At 39.3% G+C, this 22183-nt stretch overlaps 4 protein-coding genes across 6 annotated transcripts; 2 read left to right on the top strand and 2 right to left on the bottom strand.

Moving 5' to 3' along the window:
* Window positions 1–511: 511 nt before the first annotated feature.
* LOC103320572 (cytochrome P450 711A1-like) lies at window positions 512–3962 on the bottom strand. Of its 3 annotated transcripts, XM_089045839.1 has the most exons (6): window positions 3317–3450; window positions 2904–3067; window positions 2464–2616; window positions 1570–2362; window positions 1373–1468; window positions 512–1244 (listed from the first exon to the last, which is right to left on the bottom strand). In XM_089045839.1, the coding sequence occupies exons 3-6, from the start codon at window positions 2607–2609 to the stop codon at window positions 900–902; spliced, it is 1380 nt and encodes a 459-aa protein (XP_088901965.1). In that variant the 5' UTR covers window positions 2610–2616; window positions 2904–3067; window positions 3317–3450; the 3' UTR covers window positions 512–899. The 3 variants fall into 3 exon arrangements, with proteins under 3 accessions (XP_088901965.1, XP_008220493.2, XP_016647280.2); XM_008222271.3 differs by lacking the exon at window positions 2904–3067 and having other exon boundaries at window positions 3317–3947; XM_016791794.2 differs by lacking the exon at window positions 2904–3067 and having other exon boundaries at window positions 1080–1270; window positions 3317–3962.
* Window positions 3963–9164: 5202 nt separating this feature from the next.
* On the top strand, window positions 9165–12133 carry LOC103320573 (cytochrome P450 711A1-like). Its single transcript, XM_008222272.3, is given in 6 exon segments — window positions 9165–9474; window positions 10061–10213; window positions 10323–10590; window positions 10593–11129; window positions 11221–11316; window positions 11422–12133. Coding segments are annotated over 6 exon segments (1623 nt in total). The 5' UTR covers window positions 9165–9244; the 3' UTR covers window positions 11761–12133.
* Window positions 12134–14680: 2547 nt separating this feature from the next.
* On the top strand, window positions 14681–17875 carry LOC103320574 (cytochrome P450 711A1-like). Its single transcript, XM_089046820.1, has 5 exons — window positions 14681–15474; window positions 15753–15905; window positions 16007–16805; window positions 16992–17087; window positions 17200–17875. The coding sequence occupies exons 1-5, from the start codon at window positions 15251–15253 to the stop codon at window positions 17527–17529; spliced, it is 1602 nt and encodes a 533-aa protein (XP_088902946.1). The 5' UTR covers window positions 14681–15250; the 3' UTR covers window positions 17530–17875.
* Window positions 17876–18293: 418 nt separating this feature from the next.
* On the bottom strand, window positions 18294–20680 carry IQD6 (IQ-domain 6). The gene is given in 6 exon segments (XM_008222274.2): window positions 18294–18858; window positions 18861–19203; window positions 19300–19413; window positions 19521–19748; window positions 20078–20323; window positions 20411–20680. Coding segments are annotated over 6 exon segments (1341 nt in total). The 5' UTR covers window positions 20477–20680; the 3' UTR covers window positions 18294–18514.
* Window positions 20681–22183: the final 1503 nt, after the last annotated feature.

Here is a 22183-nt window from a genome sequence, read left to right as displayed (position 1 = left end):
GGAGGCTAAAACCCTGGTGTTTTTTTGTTTAAGAACACCTTCCACAACATTAAGTCAAGATGTTATGGTGGTAACTGAGGGCTATTGGTTTGCATTTCGTTGACACACAACAGCTTTCCAGCTTGTGACGGTTCTTTTCGACCATGGGATAAGTAATGAGAGGTGGGCCCGAAGTGCGGATTCTTTTCCTTTTTTTTTCTGGTCTAGGAAGTGCGGATTCTTAACTCAAATCTAATGGCCTAGCTCTTTTTTATTTATATATCTTGGGCTTGATGGGGACCAAACATAACAGAAGAAAATTAACGCAAGGGTTGGATAGAAGAAGATATATTTTTCTTCTCATGGAGTTTTGACCGGATAGAAAAATCTAGAGAGAGAGAGAGAGAGAGAGAGAGAGAGAGAGAGAGAGAGAGAGATTCATAGTCACTATCCTTGTGTATAATGTAATATGCATGGAGGATAAAACATATTCCTAGGCGACGTGCACTGTATAGGCACATGAAGACAAGTAGATAGAAACGAGTCTCAACATTGCAAAGAAACAGATTCTCATCCGTCAAGACAAATGAGTTAAAACAAGCAAATAATGAGCCACGTGAAATTGCCAGTTGACATAAAAATGGTACAAACAAGGCTACAGAGGAGACAGAGGAATTGAAGACTGCTTCCTACTTATTTTCTATGAGATCGATCGTGGAATTAATCTCTAGCTTTCTTGCATTTGGAACCAACCATCACTGGCAATGATCTGTTAAATTAACCCGAAACTGAAAATTTGGTGTCAAAATTATGAATGATTTCAACAACGTTACAGTGAAGAATATGTTTTACCATATAACTTTTCGTACAACCAAGCTCCAGTTGTCTTGTTTCGTGTTTGATGAGTAGTACGGTTGGCATCAGGCATGTTGAAGTAAAGTTCGCTTTATGACTCTGAGCTTGACACCATTCTTGAAGTTGAGAACAATGCCATACTCAAGTTGTAGAGGTTTCTCCATTCCAGGAGAGTGCCGGAACACATAGTTCCGGTATAAGTGAATGAGCGAGAGCTTTAGTTCTTGCAGGGAAAACTTATAACCAATGCAGGATCGAGGTCCGATCCCGAAGGGTATAAAAGCATAAGGATGCCTTTGTTTCACTTCTTTGCAGCTGGGATCAAACCTCTCTGGCCTGAACTTGTCCGGCTCTGGGAAGTTCTTTGGATCTTTTGCTAAAACTCCAAGTGCTAACCAAACCCAAGTCCCCTGCTCCTCTCACAAACAAAAATGAACTACTCCCATAAGACAATTCATATACAAACCATTTCCAGTGTCCACAGTGGAAAATTAGTTGTGCATAGAGATGTTACTAATTTGTGTAAGTAGAACAATACCTTCGGTAGAAGATAACCTCCTATTTCGACTTGTCTAGATGTTTCTCTTGCAACTAATGGGGAAACCATGTAAAACCGCATTGCTTCTTTGATAACCTGCATTCAAACAGCCAATAGATAAATCAAACTCCATTTTCATGTCAGTACATAGAGGCATTTTGCTATTTGAACATTTGTTGGACTTTCAGAAGACTTGCCTGATCAATATAAGGAAATTTGTGTTGAAGATCCTGAGCAGTAGGCATCTGATCAGGAGGTCCAAATCCATCAATCTCTGCAAGCAACTTTTCTTCAACTTCCGGGTGTCCAGCAACCAAGTAAACAATTGAAGACAATGTAAATGCTGTTGTGGCTGACCCAGCAAGGAGATGCTCATAAGTAACAGCACTAATGTAGTCTGGGGTGAAGACATTCTTTGAAACTGTCTCTGACTCCCTTGCATTCATTATGAGTGACAAGAAGTCCTTTGAACCTCTGTCCCTGTCTCTCATTTTCTTCCCTACAATCTCATCAAGCCGGCCGCTTAATTTCCGGTTCGTACGTTCAACTTTCCAGTCCATAGTGCCAGGAATTCTCTTCAAGATTTGCCTGAATGGCTCCTGTAGAATAGGTACAAGTAGTCCCAGTATGATTGATAAGGAGCCTGATAAGTCCATCTTAAGCTGTGTTGTGGAATATATGTGTTGGTTGATAAAGTCTGAGACTTCATCATTGTTAATGTCTTGGGAACCACCAATCTGCTTGTTGATTGAATCACTGATGGATTGTGGTTTAGAAAGGCCAAAGTTGACACCAAAGGCAGCTTGTCCTATCACATCTGTGGTCAATCTGAGGGAGAGATTGGAAAAGGTAATATCTTCTTCTTTGGAGGAGCCAAGTTTTTCAGTTGCAGATTCAATGAAGGACTGCATGGTAGGCACAAGGCTGGCTAGGTGTGATGGTTGATACACTGATAATATAGTGTTTCGCATGGCAGACCATCTTGCATCCCTGCAGGATGCTCAAATTCCATCAGATCACTCAATAAATTTATAATAACTTCAACTGATATTTTACACTTTCATAATAATACAATTACGAATTTACGGTACCTGGTGAAAAAGAGACCTTTCTGATGAAGAGGGGAAGCTGAGATGGGAGATGGGATGCTTCTGTTTTGAATGTCTTTGAACTTCTTAATTCCAACTTCTCTACAAAGCTCTGCATCTGCTACAATTATAAGTGGCTGCCTGCCCATATGAAACCTGCCCAAAATATGTAATCAAACAAAATAAACGTGATTTCGACCCAAAAAAAATAGAAGGTGATGACATGAGACATTGAGTTTGTTATGTGATTAGCACCCTCCAACCCTCCTAAAAAAAAATAAAAAGAAAAAGAAAAAAGGGAAGAGTATATTTTTCCACAATCTATCAGCTTTGTAGCCAAGACCATGAAAAAGAAATGTCACAAAACAGAACAGATGCTACCTTTGCTGATTATTCAGTTTAACTTAGCATTTGACCTTAAGACCATGAATTTGAAAAGAAACCTTCTTGGGCTGAAGCCACGTGGTAAAGGAAAGTGGGTTAGTCAATTTGGCAGGGCAGATTCAGCCTGCCCTTCATGTGGAAATGTTACTTATGGCGAATTTCTAACCCACAATGCAGCAGTGGGAGGGAAGTGTCAGCTTGTTCCTTGTAAGTTGTATCTAACCTACACATATTTCTGAGATAAGCATAATCTTTGTGCTTTATGAGGGTAGTCTAAGTAAGTCTCAGATGATTTAACTGAGGAAAATTATAGATAAAACTCATTTGAGAACAAGGAAAAAAGAAGAAGGATGAAAGTTCATTTGAGTAAAATTGTTTGTCTTTTTTCTCATCCAATTAGAAAGCCTAAATATTTGGTCCCCAAAAAAGTAGGTTTGCTCAACTTGCTACATACACAAATTAATAAACTAACCTGAAAATAGGGCCATACTGTTTGGCAAGAACTGAGAATACATCAGGACCATACTTTGCCAGCAAGGGAAGGTGCCCTACGAAGGGGATAGTTGGTGGGCTAGGTACCCTCCTCACCCCCCAGTAGGGCCCATACAAGTACCCCAAAACTCCTGCCAGTATTGCCAACACTGTGAAGATAGTTGATAGCAGAGAAACATTGGTAAACAACAAGACTTCCAAAACACCCATTGTCTGAGAGACAGAGAGCTCTCTGTGTGTTCTCTCTACTTGATACTTGATCAAAGAGCAAGGCTTTGGGGTGGTTTAATAGCTGGGGTGGAATAAGTGGAGCTCTCACTAGTCACTGAGCAGCATCTGGATGCAGGGTACTTTGCTCCTTTGTCGCTTTTTAAATGATTTTACTCGTGAAAATTTGGGTGCCATTGGTCCATATATTGTACTTTTATCATATTATATATATATCGTAGCTGGTGACGAAATCATGGCGTTGTTTAAGCATTAGCATAGCATTCTTTCACCAAGTTCTCCAATCAGACAACACCACATTCGCTTCTTCTCGAGGTCAAAAAGATAAAAGCATGCGTGATGGAACAAAACGATCATCAAAGATCACGCCTGCTCTACAGAAAATTTTGTTAGGCACCAACCCAACTGTGCTTTTGGGGGCGTATTTCCTGCAAACCGATGGCTCTTCATCTAGTAAAGATTATGTTAGTGCCGCCACACCTAATGGTAGATAAGGAAGCAAAAGAGAGAGAGGAAACGTGGTCAAACATATGTTATTGTTCACGAGAAGAGAAGAGCTAGCTTTAGACATTAGTCGCTCCACGTAACGGGATAATGATGTTAACGTTTTATCCGAACTAATAAACAATCAAACTTGACACTTACAACTAAAGTTCTATCTTCTTTGTTAACCAAACAAATGAATTGAATATGAGATTTTTATGTGGGTAATATTCTATCTTTATGTGGCTGTTATCTACTTACCTTCTTTGACTACTTTGTCTTGGATGGATAGATGGGAATCTCTCTTTATTTGCTATGCCACCACCACCAGTAAATGTTGAAATTCCTCTCTCTCTAATTGTGTCTTCACAGCTGAAGCATATAGGATTGGTAGTGCCTAAATTAATCATGTTCTTATATCAGGAATATGTTTTATCCTCCACACAGACAAGGATTTATTCTTTCAGCATACGTCTATCCCAACAAGGCATGCTGAAGACTAATGTTCAGTGCATGATCATGTCCGCTTTATGACTCTAAGCTTGACATCATGCTTGAAACTGAGAATAAAGCCATAGTCAAGTTGCAGAAGTTTCTCCATGTTAGGAGAGTGCCGGAAAACATATCTCCGGTATAAGTGAATCAGTGAGAGCTTTAGCTCTTGGAGGGCAAATTTCTGGCCGGTAAAAAAGCATGAGGATGCCTTCGTTTCTCATGTTTGCAATTTCGATCAAACCTATCTGGCTTGAACTTCTCTGGCTCTGGGAAGTTCGTTGGATCATCTGCTATAACTCCATTTGTAGAACAAGAACAATACCTTTGGCAGGAAGTCCTTGGCCTCTGTCACATTCTTTCCTTCTCTTTTCAACAATCTGATCAAGCTGGCCACTCAGCTTATTGTTATTACATTCAAATTTGTAATCAATAGTGCCAGGAATTCTCTTCAAGAGCTAAAGATCAGCCAATGGAATTTAATAACTTCAAGTGATAGATATGCCAACACTTTATAATAATACATTACAACAACTTCCCTACGAAGCTCTGCATCTGCTACAAGTACTAGGGACTGTGTGAAACTTGCCGGATATAATACAATCAAATAATTAAATTTCATGTTACGGCGTGGACGACTGACTTTAGCATTACTTAAAAGTCAAAACAACATAAGTAAATTACTCAATTTGTTACGAGATCAAATGTTTAACTAACACCCCTCCAACCACACTAAAAAGAGAAAGAAAAATGATGCAAAGAGTAATTTACCCACAATCTAAGAGAGTCCACATCAACCTCTATAGCCATCAAAACATATGCCACAAATAATAGCACTTAAGACCATGAATTTATAAAGGAAACCTTTTTGGGCAAGGATTTTGGGTTGAAGCCAAATGGCAACGGAATAGTGGGTTGGTCAGTTTGGCAAGACAAAGTCAGCCAGCCCTTCATGTGGAAATGATAATTTGTCCAATTAATTTCTAGCCCACAATGCGTCAGTGGGAAGTCTCAACTTGTCTTGTCCCACTTAAAAGTTGAAAATGTCGTGTTCTGCAAGTCGGTTGATTAACAATAAAATAAACTTGGTATATATTTTAGGGGTTGAAGCCAGTATTATCTTAACCCTATTTGTTTTTGGTGTCACCAAGCACCGGAAACAGTACTACACGCTTTATGGGACTGTCCTGCAGCTCGTGAGGTATGGCAATTTTCAGCCCTTCAAGATTCATGTACATCAGAATATCATAGCTGCTTTCTCAATTTATTCCGTTACATCTTGACCGTATTGACTGATAAGGAACTAAGACACTTTGGATATATCTGTTTGAATGTGTGGAATGGAAGAAATGCTCAATTGTTTCAAGGCTGTAAGCCCAATGCTTTGCAAAGTTTCCAATACATGCAGGAGATGGCAGAAGAATTCTATCATGCGAATCACATGTATTCATGCTCAACTCAAGAGGGTAGTAGCCTGGTGGTGAATTGGGAGAGGCCTCTTGCTCAGTTTTTTAAAATTAATGTGGACGGGGCTTTAAAGGTACAAATGATAGTGTTAGAGGGCTGGGAGTTGTTATTAGAGATGATCGTGGAGAGTTGATTGCAGCAGCAGCCAAACCAGTGTGTGGCATGTTTACGCCCAATCTTACTGAATTATTCTCAATCAGATTCGGCCTACAACTTGCTATGGACTTGGGGTTTCAACATATACAATTAGAGTTAGATGCACAAGCAGCAATACGGATGGCTTTCCAATGTGGTGTAGATTTGGGCTACGAAGGAGTTTTAGTAAATGAAATTTAGGTTTTGGCTAATTCAGTTCATAGTTGTTTTGGTCAGTTTCGACCTCGTACTTGTAATCGTGCAGCTCAAAGCCTTGCATTTTTCACACTTTCTATTTCGGACATACAGTTTGGATGGAAGATGGACTGAATGGTTGTCTCCCATTCTTGCTGATGATGTTATGCTTGCTTCTTAATGCAATGTTATGATTTGATTCTCAAAAAAAAAAAAAAAAAAAAGAAAAAGAAAAAAAAAGTAACCGATGTTAAAATACAAAGGAGAAGCAAGCACTTATTATGGAACATGATTAGTTCCGTTGGGTTCATTTCCGCAAATTAATTAACATAAGCATCACCCCATTATTTTGTCACAACTTTCACAAGTAGAATAATTTATTTATTTATTTATTTTGTATAAATGCCATTTGAACTTTGAGGCATGTGCGTCATAATCACTCAATTTTGAATTTTAATTTTTAACCACTTGAACTTTGTAAAGTGTTGCAATCCACCACTTATGTCAAACTCCGTTAAAATTTTGATTAAGTTTAAGGGCATCCCGTCAATTCACGATAACTAAACATAATTCTTTTTTTATAAAAAAGGTTAACCTACCCCTACCCTTTTCCAACGCCAATTCTCCCCCCACCCTCATGCGAATCCAAGCAATCCCCTTGCAAATTTGAATGCTTGTCACTCTACACTAGGTATTCAATAAGGACCAAGTTCTGCAATTCCTAATTATATCATATAGTTATACATGTTTTTGGCATGGGCCGGCCAAAGTATACGATCCTAATATTTGCTTATCCGGTTGGAAATTATCACAAGGTGAGTTAAGGAGATTAAACTAGATGGTATCAGCAAATATGAAGAAGTTGGGCTAATTTGTTCTGTTTTGTTTGAATTGCATGCACAATATTCATGATGAAAGTTACTTAGAGCACTTCCATCCATTTTTATGGCAAAAGGAAAGAGACAAATATTGTTACTATTCACATAAATAGTGTTTGCTATAGCAATTTTTGTTGTTGTTTTTCCACCCATTGTCATAAAAGGGCAACCACTATTCACATGAGATACGATGACATCAATTTGTATAGAGTTTTGGTATATGAAGTGAAGAATATGGGTAGACATTTATAAAAACAAATTCTGAAATTTTTGGTACTTTTTTAGAATTTTTTTTTAAATTTTTTGTTAAGCCCTCAGACAATAGCTCAGGCTGTTCTTGCCTTGGAGCCTGCCAGGACTTGGTGGAACCCACGCCTTGCCTGGGTTGTTTTGTATCGCTGGAGCTGCATTTCTTGACCTCGACAGCCTTTTACCAGGGCTAGACTGTGCGCTGGAAGTGCTCTTAGTGTTGTGATTGTTTTATGTATCTAATAGGGCAAGGCAACCCTCAACTTTTATCTTGAGGATAAACTTCATAAAGCTACTCCTGGTGGAACTGGAGGTGTCAAGTCTATCACCAACTACTCACCAGTAGGTAGAACTAAAAGACCTTTCAGTTTTTTTTTTTTTTTTTTTATAACAAATCAGATAAATTTTGACCCAAAAACAAAAAAAACTAACAAATCAGTTCAGTGTGTTCTTTGGAATTGCTGATGATATTTAACAGAAAATGAGGCTGCAGTTGCAATTATATCAAAAGATTCATAAGTTTGAATTGGTCACTGTAGAAGTTGATTGGGTATAGTTGTTCACTTTTTGGTTTTGCGTGTAGGTTACCTAAGCACAGAAGCAAGCAAGGGGGTTATCTGATGTCTTGTTCCTGGACTCTGTAACTGGTACTCTAAATGTGAAGATACAATTAGAGAGAGGAATCACAAGATTGCTCGTAGCATCGCAAATAAAGAGAAGGCAAAAAACTACCATCTATCTATGCATCTAATCTAGGCAAATAATTGGGATAAGAAGACAAAATCTTACTTAGGTTAGAGCCAGCAAAGAATAAACAATAAGCTAATGTGGTATGGTTGCTCTTTCTTTGTTGGGAAGTGATAATAATTAATCATATCTCGTGTGCTTAATACTCTCCTTTTACTTAAATTCATACGCGTGTCAAATGGTTTGGATTTTGTTGTTGTTTCTTCTTTGATGCTTAATTTGCAGGCGGCAACCTGTTCATTCATGTAGGTCATCAGTTTTTCTGTTGGGTTTGATGGGCTGGGCTGGGCCTATGCTCCATTACCAACCCAAAATAAAGCTAAGCTTGCAACCCATGATTAAGTTTAAACATTTAAATTCATAAATTAATGATGCCAGAGAAAAATAATAATGGAATAATTTAATGTCACTCTCTTTTTTTATTTTTATACAAACGATATTATATTTTATTTTAATTTAAACAATAGAGAGGGGGATTTGAGCTCACGTGTAGAGTGCAAAAGAATATATCGGCTCCAACGAACTTGACGAAGTTTATGTTTGAAATTTAATGTCACTCTTAAATAAAAAGGAAAGTAACCAGTGTGAAAACACAGAAGAGAAACAAGCCGCTTACTTCTCAACCTAATTAGCTTAGCTTCATCTGGGTAATTTTGTTGGCAAATTAACATAAACATCAACGCTGTGATTCCGTCATCAATTTTCACGAATAGAATAATTTATTTAATCACAATTGAGAAACAAGAGTTGGTTTGAATATAAATAACTATGGATGACAATTGAAAAGGACCAAATTGAAATGCGTGGGGTTTTTTTTATAAAAAAATTTATATGGAGACGTTGACCAAATTTTTTTTTTTTTACATGGCGACAAGAACCATATATACATGGCGACGATGCATGAAGATGCTTTTGGTGAGTAGTGAGAGCCCCAAATATTCCATCAACAGCCTATTAAACCAAGACGAGCTCTAGTCCTTTGGGAAGCACGATTCTATAGTAATAGATTGAAGGAGAGAGAGAGCCTTGAGAAAATGATAAGCATGGAACTGTTTACCAATGTGTCACTGGTATCAGCACCAACCATCTTCACGGTGTTGGCGATGTTGGTTGGAGTTTTGGGATACTTGTATGGGCCCTACTGGGGGGTCAGAAAGGTACCCGGACCACCAGTTATCCCCTTCGTAGGGCACCTTCCCTTAATGGCCAAGTATGGTCCTGATCTGTTCCAAATTCTTGCCAAACAGTATGGCCCTATTTTCAGGTGATGTACCTTTTTTGCCACTTTACATTTGCAACCATCTTCTTTTATTATGTTTTCTAGTTCTAGGCTTGCCTATTTCATTACCCCGTCTCTTTATCTCTCTCCATGTCTCATAGGTGATAAGAGGAGGGAGATAAAGGGAGCAGAGGCAGTAAAACAGGAATAGGGAAGTTTTTTCGTTTTTGTTTTCCAAAGGTGGATTATGCAAATTTGCCTGTTTTTCTTTTTTGACAACGAGGGTGAAAGATCTTGCCCAACTAATTAACACACACAACTGATGCTAATGGAGTCTAACTCAACGGAAAAAAGCCTTGATTGGCAGACCAGATGTTTGAGATTCAAACCCCTATGACATCAGCTGTATGTGTGTGTGTGAGAAACTCCCTACCCCATAGGGTTTTTCTTTTCAAATTCATGGTCTCAAGGGATCAAGTGCTGTTCGTTATTTGGTCTACACTGTTTCTCTGGATTATCTATCTGCATGGTTGCTAGATGTGGAGGCTGTTAGCATTTTAGTCATGCCATCTTGAATATGTATATGCTAATTTGATTATTTTGATTGTACATATATAATCCTGGCAAGCAGGTTTCATATGGGTAGACAGCCACTAGTAATTGTAGCAGATGCAGAGCTCTGTAGAGAAGTTGGCATCAAGAAATTCAAAGACATTCCAAACAGAAGCATGCCATCTCCCATACAAGCTTGCCCTCTTCATCAGAAGGGTCTCTTTTTCACCAGGTATATATTTGTGTTTCTATAATATATGTATCTGTATATGTGTGTATATATATATATACATTTTTATTTATTTGACTGATCATCCGAATTGAATTTGAGCCTCCTGCAGGGATGCAAGATGGTCCACGATGCGAAACACTCTAGTATCTTTATATCAGCCGTCACACTTGGCTAGCCTTGTGCCCACAATGCAGTCCTTCGTCGAAACTGCAACTCGAAACATTGACCCCTCCAAAGAAGAAGAAGATATTATCTTTTCCAAAATCTCCCTCGCATTGGCCACTGATACAATAGCACAAGCTGCCTTCGGTGTCAACTTTGGCCTTTCTAAACCACAATCCAACAGTGATTCAGTCAACAAGATTGACGGCGGCGGTCAGGACAGAACAATGACAATAAGAATGATGCAGTTTCGAAGTTTACCGACCAATACGTATATTCCGTAGCGCAGGTTAAGATGGACTTGACAGGTTCCTTATCAATCATACTTGGTCTACTTTTCCCCATCCTCCAGGAGCCATTTAGGCAGATCTTGAAGCGAATTCCGGGCACTATGGACCAGAAAATTGAACGTACTAATGACAACCTGAGCAGCCGCCTGGATGAGATTGTTGAGAAGAGAATGAAAGACAGTGACCGAGGTTCGAAGGACTTCTTGTCGCTCATACTGAATGCAAGAGAGTCAGAGAAGGTTTCGAAGAAGGTGTTCACACCAGACTACATTAGTGCACTTACTTACGAGCATCTCGTTGCCGGGTCAGCCACCACAGCATTTACATTGTCTACGACTGTTTACTTGATTGCTCAATACCCGGAAGTTGAAAAGAAGTTGCTTGCAGAGCTGGATGCATTTGGACCAGCTGATCAGATGCCAACAGCTCATGATCTGCAAAACAAGTTTCCTTATGTTGATCAGGTAAAGCTTCTGAAACTTGAATCAATTCACTTGCTCTTACTTTCCTTGTAACACCACCACTATCAGCTATCAATTCACTTGAATAACGCAGGTTATTAAGGAGTCAATGAGGCTTTATCCGGTTTCGCCTTTAATTGCAAGAGAAACATCTAGTGAAGTAGAAATAGGAGGTTATGTTCTACCGAAGGTATTGTTTTGTTCCATTAATTCTTAATTCTACCAGAGGTATTGTTTTGGTTCTTGTGTGGATTATTGATTGGGGTTTTGTGACGTTGTATTTGAGGAGGAGCAGGGGACTTGGGTGTGGTTTGGAGTGGGAGTGATAGCAAAAGATCCAAAGAACTTCCCAGAGCCGAACAAGTTCAAGCCAGAGAGGTTTGATCCAAACTGCAAAGAAGAGAAAGAAAGGCATCCTTATGCTTTTTTACCCTTCGGAATCGGGCCTCGGGCATGCCTTGGTCAGAAATTTGCCCTGCAAGAGATAAAGCTGGCACTGATTCACTTATACCGCAAGTACGTGTTCCGGCACTCCCCTAACATGGAGAAACCTCTCGAATTTGAGTTCGGCATTATTCTGGATTTCAAGAATGGTGTCAAGCTTAGAGCCCTGAAGCGAACTCAAAGGTTTTGAGTCATACAACATTACTTACATACAGCAGCGGCCTCATCATTCCTCGTATCGTACGTGTTGTTAATAGTAATAAAATTGTGCCGTCTTTGTTGTGTTTGCTTTCTGCGGTTGTTGATATGTTTTTCCTTTGTGCTGCTGGCCTTAGGCTGCTGCCTTTGTTTCGAAATCAAAGTCTTTTCCTAACTCGTCATCGTCATGCTTAACAAGACAACGGAATATTGGTTATCTGGAATTTTACGTAAACATCTTCACTGTAATTTTTTCCAAGTCCATCATTCATAACATTTGAAGCCAAATTTTAGCTTGAAGAATTATGCTCATTTCCTCTCCTCTCCTCTGTAGCCTAATTTGTAAACGTTAGGCACCAGGGGTCTTTTATATCATGGGCTACGTAGGTGGTTTTCTCTTTTGGGCTTCACGGCCACCCTGGGCTGGGCTCCAAAGCAACCCAAAATAACGCGAGAAAAATACAGAGTCTAACAGTTTTATGTTACACCTGGTAGGCGAGAGTTTTGTGGCTGTTGGGTCTCTTTTGATTTTCTTCAATTATTAGTTTTTATTATTTTTAATTTTATTGCAATCTAACAGTGTTATGTTAGGGTTAAGTGTGATACAAGGTGTCAAAAAAATTAAGGGGGGAACACACAAAAACATGAACAGAATTTGAACACCACTAAGTAGCTCCATTAGTAAATTGACATGAAAATCAATGTCATGATTTCATCATTCATCATTTATGTAACGACAACGGAAAATGACATACGAAATTAAAGTAAGGAGAGGGGTTGAAGATGCTTTGAGTTCCTGTTTGCTGTTTGTTTGGTTGTGGCATCGGCCTTGTATCCTGCTTTCTGCTTTGTTACAGTCAAAGTCTTTGACAAGAAAACTCATCGTGCTTAACAAGACAATTGGAGATTGGTAGATTACATAAGCATCTTCAGTGTAATGTTTTTGAAATCGATCAGAAATTACTAGTGGTGATATATATATATATATATAATTACTAGTGGCGACAGATAGATGGTTCTAGTGGAAGAAAGCCATATCTCATTGGCAATAAGTGGTGAGAGTATCATACCACAAACACAACCGAACCCCAAGTATTTGCCCAAAAGCAATGGCTTTCACGTGTAGCGCCCAACGTCACTCTCCATGTGTTTGCCTTTTGGTTTGAGTGACCTCAGTCGTGAAGAGACAGGTTGAGAGACTCCACATTGAACATACAAGAAAAGTCTCTGTTTTAATGATTTAAGGGATCTTGGACTCTGAACGCATTTCCAATTTATTTTAGATTGATGCTCACGTTCCAATAATAAGTGGGAAACAATTTTGTATTCCATGATCACAAATGTCCAGTTGATTGTACATGATTGGTTAGGGGTTGGCGCTGTCTCTCTAGCTTAATTCCAAACTCTTTGATAAAATAGAAGAATTCCTTATTCCTGATTGGTTAGTAACTAGGGTTGGGGAATCAAACCGAAAAACCGATCAAGTCAGCCCAACTGAACCGATTTGTTTGTTTTTATTTTTTGTGAAACAATAGGATTCATTGATAAACATGGCACATACCCAGAAAATAGACATGAAAAACACAACCCCAAATGGAGGTTATTGCAATACATAAGCTCTAGAGAACAGCATGAACAAATAGGTGCAAACATTGCAAGACCGAGAGAACAAAATATAACAACTAGTGCTTCAAGAAGATCAATGCCTATAACAACCTCTCAAACAACTTGGGACAAGAAACACAAAAAATATCACAACATCTCCAAATTCCCACTTGATCCCCAAGCACCATTGATTGCTGATCCAACTAAATCCAGTAGCTCCACCTCCAAAACAGAGATATCTATAAGAGATCTACCACAAACACAGCATATCTAACAAGATCTTCCAAAAACCAACCCCAAAAGGCTAGTAAGCAACCCCTAGAAAACTAGGGATGAGACAAAACCTTGCAAACGTAAGAAGCAGACAAAACCCAACAAAATTTGGGAGGGAAAACTCTCTACAACATAACAGGGGGGAGACGATTTATTAGCCGAAGGGGTGGTTTCATGGGAAATCCCCTGGAAACAAAGAGGTTTTCAGATCTGGTTGTGTTTTGTTTTGGCTTGTTTTTATTTTTTGAAGTTTTAAATTTTCGGTGAAATTCTATGCAAACATCTCTATCGTAATGTCTTCGAAATTAGTCATGAATTGAAGCCAAAGTTTCAACTATGGGTTAATTTAATTGATCATAGCTAGTGATCTGTAACATCCAAGAGAGAAAAGCTAGTTGTTGATACCATGTTGACCTCACCTACCCATCATCACTAGAAAAACTTACATGTAAAGGGGATACAATGATAGGTGGAAAAGTTATCTCACGTATCATTGTGTCATTGGCTGAGGATAGCAAAAAGTACTATCCCCATTACATGAAAGTCTTTTTCAATGATCACATCCCTTGAGTAATCCCGTACTCTCCCACATGAATAATCCTACCAAACAAGGGAGACCCATGCCTTCCCCTATCTATATGAGCAAGAGTTCACCTCCAAGCACAAGGACCGGCTGCCATGGCTCAAAAACTCTTAAAATATTTCCAAAGCTCTCCCAAAAGCTCTCTCTTTCTCTTCTACTAAGACTTGAAGCCTCTTTCATGTACAATGTAAAGTGTCTATATTCAAAGACAAATAAAAAGCTATAGAATTATTAAAATATAGTGGATGTAACCCAATTATGATGAACCATTCAATGCACTTGTATTATATATGTGTGTGATTATGCCTTAATTCGTTGGACTAATTTCACCCGTTAACACTAGTCATCAAATCAATGATTGATCTCATTGGAAATAAGTAGAAATAAGAGATATTCAAATCCATAATCATAAACCAACTCGCATTAAATAACACACATTTTCAAATAACAGAGAACAACAAGCTGTTGATCTTCCCGAGCAAAATGAACTCAATCAAGTTGGTCGATCATATTACACCAAGTCCTCCCCTTTCACCTTAGTTTCATGGAGTTCTTATCCAACCGGCTTGGCATGCAAAGTGGTTTGGAGAAGTTGACTGAAGATTGCTCAGAGCCAGCACTACTTTACGATTAGAGAAAGCCCCAGACCTCTTGAGAAACTGTAACTCATCCACTGCCTTTGAATGCTCTGAGACTGGTAACTGCTTGCTTTCTGCTTTGCCTTAGTTGACTCAGTCAGGTTCATGTAACTTGGTACCCTGCAGTTACTGCTGCCATCTGTTCTATCCGAAGCCAATCCGGTGTTCCCTGAAACCAATCTATAAAGACAAATGAGTTTTAGTGAAAGAAGAAAGAAAAACAACAACCTATTTACGGCTCATCAAGATTGGATTTAGTGAGTAGTGGGACCCCCAAGTATTCCATTGTTAGCCTATTATTGAACCGAACATCGGAGCAGTGACGAATCAGAATTTAGAGTCCTATTGAAATAGACCTGGAGAAATTGATAGGTAGCACGGAAATGGAACTGTTAATGCTTTCCGATGTTTGTCTGGTGTCAACCATCTTTACTTTGTTGGCAATGCTAGCAGGAGTAGTTTTGGGCTACTTTTATAAGCCCTACTGGGGGGTGAGAAGGGTACCAGGCCCACCAGCTATCCCTCTGATAGGGCACATTCCCTTGCTGGCAAAGCATGGTCCGGATGTATTCTCAGTTCTTGCCGAACAGTATGGCCCTATTTTCAGGTTAGTAACTTTTAGTAAGTATATGTATAATGCTAGATGTGAAAGAGAAACTTAGCAACTGTTTTGATGGCTACAGAGCTTGATGTGGACTGTAGATTGTGCAAAAGTTACTCCTCTGCCTTTTCATTATTATTATTATTTTGAATCTCCTTCTTTAATTATGGTTGGAACGGGGTGTTACATTTCAGTCATAGAACTTTAATTTTGAAGAATACATTAAGGTTAGTCGTCCGCACGTAACTCATCACTTAAGTTTTTGGTTTTACATATCCTGGCAGGTTTCATATTGGCAGACAGCCACTAATAATTGTAGCAGATGCAGAGCTTTGTAGAGATGTTGGAATTAAGAAATTCAAAGACATCAAAAACAGAAGCATTCCGTCTCCCCTCGCCACTTCCCCTCTTCATCAGAAGGGTCTGTTTTTAACCAGGTATTTATTGTGTTTCATCATTATTGTAAAGGAGTGTAGAATATATGAGTTAAAGTTGTTAAGTTCGTTGACTGATCTGGTGGAATTTGAGCATCATGCAGGGATGCAAGGTGGTGGACGATGCGAAACACGATCTTATCTGTGTATCAGCCATCACACCTAGCCAGCCTTGTGCCCACCATGCAGTCATACATTGAATCTGCAACTCAAAAACTTGATGACTGCTCCAAAGAAGAAGAAGAAGTAACCTTTTCCAACCTCTCCCTCAGATTGGCCACTGATGTGATAGGACAAGCTGCCTTTGGTGTCAACTTTGGCCTTTCTAAACCACAATCCATCACTGATTCAATCAACAAGCGGATTGGTGGCCAAGACATTAACATTGATGAAGTCTCAGACTTTATAAACCAACACATATATTCCACAACACAGCTTAAGCTGGACTTTTCTGGTTCCTTGTCAATCATACTGGGACTACTTGTCCCCATACTCCAGGCGCCATTTTGGCAGATTTTGAAGAGAATCCCTGGCACTATGGACAGGAAAATTGAACGTAACAACCAGAAATTGACTAGCCGGCTTGATCAGATTGTTGAAATGAGAATGAAAGACAGTGGCGGCCGAGGTTCAAAGAATTTCTTGTCGCTCATACTGAATGCAAGAGAGTCAGAGACAGTTTCAAAGAATTTCTTCACCCCAGACTACATCAGTGCACTTACTTATGAGCATCTCGTTGCTGGGTCGGCCACCACATCATTTACGTTGTCTTCTGTTGTTTACTTGGTTGCTGCCCACCCAGAAGTTGAGAAAAAGTTGCTGGCAGAGATTGATGGATTTGGTCCATCTGCTCAGATGCCAACTGCTCATGATCTTCAACACAAATTTCCTTATATGGATCAGGCAAGTCTTCTGAACGTAAAATGTTGACATTTTTTTTAGAAACTCTGAAACTGCATGGGCTAACCAATTACATCTATTTGTTTGCTCTTACTTACTTTGGAAACCATATTTTCCCATGTAAGAGAAGAAGACCTATCTGCAATGGAGTTTGATTTATTTATTGGTTGTTTGAAATTTTGCATGCAGGTTATCAAAGAGGCAATGAGATTTTACATGGTTTCCCCATTAGTTGCAAGAGAAACATCTAGACAAGTCGAAATAGGAGGTTATCTTCTACCGAAGGTATTTTTCTACTGACACAAATTAAGAACATTTCTAAGTACAAATACTTTTCCTCTGTGGACTGGAAATGGTTTTGTGTACCTTATGGGATTATTTATTTTTTGTTGAGCAGGGGACATGGGTGTGGTTAGCGCTTGGAGTTTTAGCAAAAGATCCAAAGAACTTCCCAGAGCCACACAAGTTTAAGCCAGAGAGGTTTGATCCAAGCTGCAAAGAAGAAAAACAAAGGCATCCTTATGCTTTTATACCCTTTGGCCTTGGACCTCGATCATGCATTGGTCAGAAATTTTCCCTACAAGAAATAAAGCTCTCGCTGATTCATTTATACCGGAAATATGTATTCCGGCACACTTCCAATATGGAGATACCTCCGGAACTTGAGTTTGGCATTGTTCTAAAGTTCAAGTATGGTATCAAGCTTAGAGTCATAAAGCGCACATGATGCCATGCAAGGATATTTCTTCTTTGCTTGCCTCATATGAGTCTTTGCTTTACCACCTTCAATTGTTCCCTTGCTATCACTGAAAAATTAAGGAGAAAAGGAAGAGAGAAGATTTAGGCTGTAAGAAAGAATTCGTATTTGTATTCCCTTGATATTCTGTGTACAGTCGTATTCATATATACAGCTTATCTATGATGAACGATCTAGAATAAATTTCGTTACAAAAAGGATGGAGACGATGATGAGTGTAGGTGAGTGATGCTTCAGTACTACTAGTAGTAGCCATTTTCTCCTATTCTTCTGGACCCTAGCTGAGGTGTCATTCTATTGTGATTTGTTCTTTGCATATGTGTATTTGTATGCTCCCGTGTGCTGCTCTGTGTGCTACTTTGGTCATTTCATTCATTGCTCTGTTTATCAATCACACCACACCCCCTCTTCCTGCATTTTCATTTTTGGCACTTTTAAGGAAAGCAAATAAATTTTAGAGTTCGAGGCCCAGTTTGACCCTGTATGGACATTCGCAACCGACGAGCTCTTACATGGGCCTGAACTCCGACGAGAGCTTGCATGCGGGTTTCAGATTACAAAAGCATGCTATGGAAGTTATCTGTCCTTTGGTTTGATCGAAGTTGTTGAGTCTGACTAGCCAAATTTTAGAATCGATTTCAAGTTAATACTTAATTTGAAGCCAAATTTTCAGTCATGGGTTAATTTAATTGATCATAGTTCCTGATCAAATCAATGATTGATCTCATTGGAAATAAGTAGGAATAAGAGATATTCAATTCCATAATCATAAACGAACTATTTTACAAATGAAGCCTCAAATTTTCCTGGTACAGAAACACTATTCTAGCAGGATCTCGCCTTAAATTACACACATTCTCAATAACAGGGAACAGGGAACAACAAGCTGTTGATCTTCTCAAGCAAAACGAACTTAATCAAGCTGGTCGGTCATATTACACCAAGTCCTCCCCTTTCACCTTAATTTCATGGAGTTCTTATCCAACCGGCTTGGCATACAAAGTGGTTTGGAGAAGTTGACTGAAGATGGCTCAGAACCAGCACTACTTTTAGAATCCCCATTAGAGAAAGCCCCAGACCTCTTGAGAAACTGAAACTCATCCATGGACTGCCTTTGAATTCTCTGAGATTGGTAACTGCTTGCTTTCTGCTTTGCCTTAGTTGACTCAGTCAGGTTCATGTAACTTGGTACCCTACAGTTACTGCTGTCATCTGTTCTATCCGAAGCCAATCCGGTGTTCCCCGAAACTGGTGTTGTGGATGTGCAGAGTGAAGATGAAGCAGAGCTCTCATCATACGAAATTCTGAACTTGGGCTCGAAGACGAGCGGGTACCTTGCCCAATGTGAGGAGGCTTTGCAGAAATCCTAGTGGTGACATTGTTCCTTCTGACTTTGACTGAGCATGGTTCTGAAGATTTTGAATGTTTGCTCACAAAAGGGTCTGCACAATTCTTTGGAGGCGGTGTGATCTCAGAGGGGTCATTTTGGGACTGTTCCATCAGCCTAGTCTCCCATGGTTTGGCTGACATCCAACGCTCTAACCAACTCCATCCCCAGCTATTCTTGTCAAATTCATTATTCTTATTGAGAGAGTACACTGAGGACCTGGTGCGAGAATTGGAATCTGGGGTTGATTTCCATTGCTGAGAAGACAAAAAGAAGAAACTCAATTTTCTTGATCTTATACCAGTCATGTGAAAAATAAGTACTCAAATTAAGAGACTTTTGTATTTTATTACCTTCTGAGCAAGAGCGTAAGCAATTGCTCTCTCCCTCTTGAAGGCCCCCTCTTGCCTCATTTGTATCTTTGCTTTAACATCTTCTATCGTTCCCTTGCTATCACACCATCCTTCCTGCATTTCCATTTTTCACTTGTTAAAGGGTGAACCGCAAGCCAACCCAAAAGATTTCTTCCCTGACATTTTAGATGAAAGCACAAAACTCTAGAGTTTGAGGATACCTCAGCTTCTTTAAGCAGATCAGCTTGGGTGCGCCGTTCATTGATCATGTTCTGCACAGCTTGGCCCTCTATGGACATTCGCACCCGACGAGCTCTTACACGGGCCTGAACTCGAACAAGAGCTTGCATGCACCTCAGTGTTACAGCAGCCTGCTTCCTCACTTGTCGACCCCGAACCAGAGCTTGAAGCCTCACTATTCCTTTCAAGGCCTTCAAAGCCCTTCTTGCCTGCATAGCAGTTTAACCAGAAAAAAGCTTCAAACTTCCGTCAAAAGCAGCCAAATCATTAACATTAAGCTCAATGCGTATTTTATCAAACAGGTGTGGATGCCCCTAAAACTTAACAGAACAAAAGTACACTAAATGTAACAAACCAAGTTATGCATCGAGGGTTTGAGAACTTTCTTACATCAACAAGTAGGTTGCTAAAAACACCAGACATTAAGATCTATGGCCTCCTATGGGTTTTAGATTTCAAAAGCATGCTGCCAGTAAAGTTATGCACATACATCGACCCATGAAACAAAAATGAACGGGAAAAAAGAAGCTATTTTTACCAAGAAGCCTCTGAAAGCAGTTTGGATCCGGATAGCAGCCCATTCTTGCCTCACAACCCTGAAATCTTTAGGAGGAGCTCGAACCACTGTGGCCACTGCAGCATTATATGCATCAGTCCCCCTTGGTGAATCTGAGCCCTCAGAAGCTGCTCTGTGATTTCCTTTGAAACCCTTCCATGAAGACCCGAAATCCCCTGAAGAATTCCTCCATAGCTTCCACTTCTTGCTCTTCCCACTCACCTTGTCCTACAAAATTAAACGCAGAAAAAAAAATTAGACTAACAAAGTTGAAAAAAGTTCAACTTGTAACTACTTTGAAGATTGAAGCTTTACATGGTCGTCTTTGTCTGGTTTTTTGAGGCCTATAAAAGCTTTGACCCATTTTCCCGAAGCACCCATTTGTGTATAAAAAAAAACCCTTCTGCTTGAGCAGACCAAGCAAAAACAGCCGCTTGATTTTGTATGAAACTTGCACAGTTACTACAAAGTTCAGAGCTTTTGCAGAAAACAGAGTTCGAAGAAAGCGAGGGACGTGGTGTGTTGCTTTGTTTTGTGGGTGTGGGTTGTGTTTGCGCTGTTTTTGGTCTAAAGACAAAATAGAGCCGTTCGATGTTTGAAATTCAAATAACAAGGGACAAATGTGCGAAGTGAAAAAGGCGCTCGATTCTTTGAAGGCGTGCAGTTCTTTGCCCCTGCGTTGTGGAGAAAATTACGAAATTGCACCCCACTAGGGCCACTACTTTTTCTGGGGAAAAATGATCGAAGGCCACGACGGCACGAGCCCGTTTTGTCAGTACATTAAAAGTTACGACAAGGGTCAAAAAAGAAACCGACAAAAGATCTCCTGGATTGGATTGGATAGTCGTCCTCCATTGCACTCAAGATTATTTATTGTGCTTTTTAAATTTCTCATCTGGTGGGGACCACCGCTCGCCAATGAAAATGAGCCACGTGGGTGTGGGCCTACATAGTGCTGAACTATTCATCAAATAGAACCCAAAAAGGATCGAGCAAACTACTAAACAAAACTTGCACTGATGGCTCTCAAATGAATCTGATGTCTGCCCAAAAAAAAATTTGAATCTGATGTCGTTTCAAATATAATATTGGGGAAGGGAAGTATCAAATTGATTCTCCTACAATACAACAAAAGAGTGCGAACTCAAATTCACATGCGACATAGCTACATTTTGGATGCATTTGGAAACTAACTAAAAATTCATCATTTGAAATGACTTCAAAGTTTGAAACTATGCAATGACATATGGAGGGACAGGGTTCAAAGTTTGACAATATACAATCTTTTATAAGTAGAGTCGTTTATCATTGGGCGTGCGTGTATCACTGATCTATGTATGGAGAAAATCTTACTTATATTAAGGATACCATCGTGGCACAATTTTAAGCCGATCATCCGTTGTCATGTATTCTAACTTTTCGACTTCACAATGCAGTTTTCCAACATAACAATGGCATTCAGGTACCGATGCTAGCATCGTTAATGACACTCAATAAGAAGAACCTTAGAGCCAGAGATGTTTAATAGACTAATTATTATTACTGCTCTGCTCAACTGTTTTTTGAATGCGCAGAAGTGTGAAGTCTGATGGGGAGCATTCGTGAAAAAGAAGCATTTGTTTGGAGAAAAGTGCAGATTTTTGTTATTAGATTATTTCGATTTCGAGGTTACCAAATACCAACCAGACCATTTATGTTTTTGTTTTGTCAGTCGTTGACATCGAGGTTGAACAATCTTGTCTCTCTGACTCTGCTTCCTTTCCTACCAAGGTTTCAAAATTCCAATTTCTTTTCCTATTCTATCATTAAATTACTCAACTTTCAGAAAAAGGACTTTTCTTTCCTTTTATTCTAAAGAAATTTTACATTGGATTCCTTCTTTTCTGTTTTTCTATCTAGTTTAGTTTTCTGTTTGGTTGGTAAGTAAATTCCTTTTTCTATCTGTTTTGGAATGAATTCACTGATTCATTTATGATCATCTGCTACCTAATGCTTTGCCTTTTACTATGCAAGTAATGCTAGCACTTCCACTGTCATTCAATGATGCCTTGCTTGCATTGCACTGTATAAAACTCAGAGAAAGAGAAC

Source organism: Prunus mume, linkage group LG2 (assembly GCF_029339155.1).
Source record: "Prunus mume cultivar Tortuosa linkage group LG2, ASM2933915v1, whole genome shotgun sequence".
In the NCBI taxonomy this organism is placed as follows: Eukaryota; Viridiplantae; Streptophyta; class Magnoliopsida; order Rosales; family Rosaceae; genus Prunus; species Prunus mume.
This window is presented reverse-complemented; position numbering and strand designations above follow the sequence as displayed.

Excerpts from the sequence above, each read along its gene's own strand:
- LOC103320572 (XM_008222271.3), bottom strand. The coding sequence starts at position 3,546 with ATGGGTGTTTTGGAAGTCTTGTTGTTTACCAATGTTTCTCTGCTATCA. Across the intron at positions 2,363-2,463 it reads AAAGGTCTCTTTTTCACCAG|GGATGCAAGATGGTCTGCCA; the intron begins GTACCGTAAATT and ends AGCATCCTGCAG. Across the intron at positions 1,245-1,372 it reads GAGGTTATCTTCTACCGAAG|GGGACTTGGGTTTGGTTAGC; the intron begins GTATTGTTCTAC and ends TGAGAGGAGCAG.
- LOC103320574 (XM_089046820.1), top strand. The coding sequence starts at position 15,251 with ATGGAACTGTTAATGCTTTCCGATGTTTGTCTGGTGTCAACCATCTTT. Across the intron at positions 16,806-16,991 it reads AATTTCCTTATATGGATCAG|GTTATCAAAGAGGCAATGAG; the intron begins GCAAGTCTTCTG and ends TTTTGCATGCAG. Across the intron at positions 17,088-17,199 it reads GAGGTTATCTTCTACCGAAG|GGGACATGGGTGTGGTTAGC; the intron begins GTATTTTTCTAC and ends TTTGTTGAGCAG.